At 48.2% G+C, this 5,018-nt stretch overlaps 1 protein-coding gene across 1 annotated transcript; it reads left to right on the top strand.

The window, feature by feature from the left end:
• Nucleotides 1-9: 9 nt before the first annotated feature.
• Nucleotides 10-2,228, top strand: LCMT2 (leucine carboxyl methyltransferase 2). Its single transcript, XM_082647773.1, has one exon. It carries the CDS (start codon nt 107-109, stop codon nt 2,165-2,167), a length of 2,061 nt encoding a protein of 686 aa, XP_082503899.1. The 5' UTR covers nt 10-106; the 3' UTR covers nt 2,168-2,228.
• Nucleotides 2,229-5,018: the final 2,790 nt, after the last annotated feature.

Raw genomic sequence — 5,018 nt, 5'->3', positions numbered from 1 at the left:
GGGGCGGGGGGTGTGATTTTTCCGTACAGAGTCCGCGAGGTGGCTACTGGGAAACGAAAAGGCAGCTCACCACCGGGACGGACCGTCGCTCCTGAGTTCCCTAACCATGGGCCCGCGGAGCCGCGAGCGTCGGGCCGGGGCAGTGCAGAGCACCAACGACAGCAGCGCCGTCAGCAAGACCTCCCTGGCTGCGCGCGGGTACGTGCACGACGCCTTCGCCGCCTTGCTAGTTCCAGGGACCGCGCGCCGCGCGCCGCTCATCCACCGCGGCTACTACGTCCGCGCACGCGCCGTGCGGCACTGCGTGCGCGCCTTCCTGAAGGGGACGTGCGCGGTCCCCGGCGCGCCTCGCGCCCAGATCCTGTCGCTCGGCGCTGGCTCGGACTCGCTGTATTTTCGCCTCAAAACTGCGGGCCGCCTGACCCGGGCTGCCGTCTGGGAGGTAGATTTTCCGGACGTGGCACAGCGCAAAGCGCAGAGGATTCGAGATACGCCGGAACTGTGTGCGTTAACCGGGCCTTTCCAGAGCGGGGACCCCGGGTACACGTTGTGCTTTGAGAGCTCGGACTACTGCATCCTGGGCCTGGACCTGCGGCAGCTTCAGCGATTGGACCACGCCCTGGGCACCGCGGGCCTTGACGCAGCCGCACCGACTCTTCTCCTGGCTGAGGCCGTGCTGACCTACCTCGAGCCGGATGATGCCGCGGCCCTCATCGCCTGGGCCGCCCAGCGTTTTTCTAATGCCCTTTTCGTCGTCTACGAGCAGATGAGGCCGCGTGACGCCTTTGGCGAGTTCATGCAGCAACATTTTCGGCAGCTGAATTCTCCCCTGCATGGCCTGGACCGCTTTCCCGACGCGGAAGCCCAGCAGCAGCGCTTCCTTCAGGCCGGCTGGACCGCCTGCCGTGCCATGGACATGAATGAGTTCTATCGCTGCTTTCTTCCCGCAGAAGAACGCCGGCGCGTGGAAAATCTCGAAACTTTCGACGAGTTTGAGGAGTGGCATCTGAAGTGCGCCCACTATTTCATTCTGGCCGCTTCTCGGGGAGACGCCCTCTCCCAAACTCTGGTGTTTCCACCCTCAGAGACGTTTCCTCGGATAGATCCTGCTTCCCCTTCAGGAGTCTTCCCTGCCAGTATAGTCACTGGTGATAGCCAGGGCCCAGACCTTAAGAGATATGGGCACGCCTCGGTCCTTTTGAGCCCAGGTCTTATTCTCAGTGCTGGAGGATTTGGAGAGCAGGAGGGGCGACATTGCCGAGTGAGAAAGTTTCACTTGCTCTCAAGATACTGTGACTTTGAATGGAAAGGCAACCAAATATGCAGTTGGGGGGCTGGAGCTCAGTGGGATGGACGCCTTTATCACACCATGACAAGACTTTCAGATACTCAGGTTCTGGTTCTGGGAGGGAGACTGTCCCCAGTAACTCCAGCCTTGGGGATTCTCCAGCTTCTTTTTTGCAAGAGTGAGGATAATAACCCTGAGGACCTAAATGTCACAGTCACAAAGGTCGGCCCAGAAGAAGATTCCACTTTGTCATGTTGGCGCCACTCGACAACAGAAGTGTCCTATGAGAATCAGAGATATTTGTTTGTGTATGGGGGCCGCAGTGTGGCCGAACCTGTACTAAGTGACTGGCATTTCCTACATGTGGGGACAATGGCTTGGGTCAGGATCCCAGTGAAGGGAGAAGTACCTGAAGGTCGGCATTCCCACAGTGCCTGCAGCTGTCAAGGGGGAGCTCTCATTGCTGGAGGTCTGGGTGCTTCTGAGGAACCGTTAAGCTCTGTACTCTTTCTGAAACCAATCTCTTGTGGATTCATCTGGGAATCAATAGCCATCCAGCCTCCCATTACCCCAAGGTACTCCCACACAGCTCATGTGGTCAATGGGAAGCTTTTGTTGGTTGGAGGGGTCTGGATTCATTCCTCCTCAGTTCCTGGAGTGACTGTTATTGATCTGTCTACAGGACTGAGCTTCGAGTATCAGATTGACACAACATGTGTGCCATGGCCGTTAATGTTACACAATCATACCAGCATTCTCCTTCCTGAAGAGCAACAGCTCCTGCTCCTTGGAGGTGGTGGGAACTGCTTTTCCTTTGGTACCTACTTCAACCCCTGTACAGTGGCATTAGACCTTTCTTCCTTAAGTGCTAGGCAGTAAGGACTGGACTTGTGATATATTCAGGACCCACTAAAGTAGACAATAAAGCTTTCCAAAATAGTATTTGACTCTGGCTATAGATATTACCACTCCCCTGTTCCCATTCCTTTTTTTGTTTTTTTCTGTTCAGTGCAAAAAGAAAAAAAGTTGTTTAAACACACACCAACGTTCAAAGAGATGGTACAAAAATAAAACATAAATAGGCCTATCTGAAGAGAGTGGTCATATAGTCCTAGAGTAGGAATTGGGGGCTTTTGGGTCCCTGTATCTAGTTTACTGGTCTTCCTCCCATTTTCTAATCTGAGTTTATCCATTTACTGAGTTACAATGACCTGTAGCCTAAGTCAAGTGAAACTTTTCCCAATGCCAGGCTTTGTGATTTTAGATGGGACCTTGGAAGAAGTTTCACACAGATCCTCGGTAAGAATACAAGGCTGAATATAGGTGAAGGGACATGGTATTGACCTCGTTCTTCATGTATGAAACCTGAAATGAACCCAGTTGCAGTTTGATTAAAGCATTGTGCCATTTAGTGCAGCAGAGAACTCTGTGATAGCTTTAATAAGACACATTTGTATGACTTTATTGACACATGGTTTTGTTCCATTTTTTTGCCACCGGTTCTATATTTATTTAGAATTATAAGTGCTAATAAACCAAACATTTGATTTCTCAGCTCATTTTGTATATGGTATGAAAATGTTTTGCTCCAGATCTACTCCACCCTTCACTATGTTCTGTGTACCAGGAGGCCAACCTTTATGAATTGCATCAATGAGTTTACTTGTTCTCTGGTGTTTGGTGAGTTCCATCAGTCAGAGGTACCAGAGAGGGATGGTTGGACAGTGAGAGTATTCCAGGTGTTTCCCCTACCAGTCTGCAAGTTGGCATTAGCTGCATTCTTTTTTTTTTAAATAAATTTATTTATTTTTGGCTGTGTTGGGTCTTCATTGCTGTGCGTGGGCTTTCTCTAGTTGTGGTGCGTGGGCTTCTCACTGCAGTGGCTTCTCTTGTTGCAGAGCACAGGCTCTAGGTGCATGGGCTTCAGTAGTTGTGGCTCGCGGGCTCTAGAGCGCAGGCTCAGTAGTTGTGGTGCACGAGCTTAGTTGCTCTGCCGCATGTGGGATCTTCCCAGACCAGGGCTCGAACCTGTGTCCCCGGCATTGGCAGGTGGATTCTTAACCACTGTGCCACCAGGGAAGCCCGCAGCTGCATTTTTTTCGTAAAAGCCACAGCTCCTGTCATGTAGTCTTCTATAAGGTATAGCTCTAACTCTGCATCACTCCAAAGAATTCTGTATCTTAGTTGCATTAACCATATTTTAAGTGTTCAATAGCCACATGTGACTAATGGCTACAGTATTAGACAATATAGATGTAGAACATTTCCATCATTGCAGAAACATCTGGACTCCACTGAGGTACTTCACCATCTTGACTTGGTTTCCCTTAACCCTGCTCAACCCCTTTTAATTAGTATCTTCATTAAACTCTCCTCAACTATCCCCTTGAAATGGACCATCTTTCCTGGTGAGCCTTGTGAGATCATGAAACATCTTAGGTATTCATCCTTAAAACTTGAGCCTTAATTTGTCATCTAAATTGTGAATACCTTGTGAAATTCGTGTGTCAAAAGGTAGTGGCTTTGTTGGTACTTAAGTGTACCACTTCAGTATTTCTTGTTAGTCTTCAATCCTTGAAACCTTAATAATAACTTGAGATTCTACAAGTACCTAAATTCTACAAGTACTATCAATGTTAACATCTTGATGGACTTAGTATGACCGAGAATCTTTTTTCCCTAATATTTTAATTAACAACTTTGCATATAAATGCATGTAAAAAGTGTTCAATATGAAAACCAAGTAGCAAACACAAGCCTAGTGTATGGAGAGGGCAATGTTGGCTCTGTTGGATGAAGGTTCCCAGGAGAAGACAAACTGAATAAACTGTTGTTTAACTTCAGCTTCCCTGAGACTGCACAGCCCTTTCTGGGAGAGTTACTAGTTACTGTCATGAGTCCTGGTAAACAAAGGACTTAACTATGGCTAGGCATCTGCAAGGCTATCAGTGGGCCAGGTACTAGGTTACTGGCAAGACTGTGACTGGAAGGGGAAAAGGCTGCTCTGTATTTTTTAAGTTCACCACAAGCCCACCTCCAACTTTTAGGAGCAGATCAAAGCAGAACATGAATGAAGTGAGTGTTCTCAGCTATGTAGTAGTTAGTACCAGAATTCTAACCTAGAAATAACTCCAAAGCCCAGGGTATCCCTTCCATTATGTTACTTCTTAGATGGTACCATCAACCATTACTATATCATTACTTTGGGGCCATATAGAGGGGTGGGGGTGGGAGGGGGAGGCTGTCAGGAGAATGTGGATGTATGTCAGACCTAAATTACTAGCACAGTGATGCCTATTCTCTCAAGTGCTGCCCAGTATGGCACATTGTGAGTAATTGGGCTTGTTCCACATTTCTATGTGATTACCGGATTAAGCATGCGCTCCACCTCTGACCCTACACATGCATCATACTCAGTTAAAGAGTTATTCATTTCTCAAGCTCTACTCTTCAGAGCACTTAGAGTTTTGTCCTCAACATTAACTCTGTGCCTTTGGAGCAGCACTCAGAGGTGCTGGATCCCAGTTTCATAACAGTAATCCACAGCAGTTAGAGATGTGGGCCAGATTAAGAACTGAAGTTGGACTATGCTTTTTGTTTCTCCATTTCACCTCTGAATATCTTTGTTTTAAAATTCTGGTATGGAGCTCTGGGGCAGTTATGAGAGTTATCAACTTCTTGATTGCAGTTTCCAGCTGATCTTCACCCCTTTTTGCTCAACAATGGACCA

Source organism: Grampus griseus (genome assembly GCF_964374135.1).
Source record: "Grampus griseus genome assembly, chromosome: 2".
NCBI lineage: Eukaryota > Metazoa > Chordata > Mammalia > Artiodactyla > Delphinidae > Grampus > Grampus griseus.
This window is presented reverse-complemented; position numbering and strand designations above follow the sequence as displayed.

Excerpts from the sequence above, each read along its gene's own strand:
- LCMT2 (XM_082647773.1), top strand. The coding sequence starts at position 107 with ATGGGCCCGCGGAGCCGCGAGCGTCGGGCCGGGGCAGTGCAGAGCACC.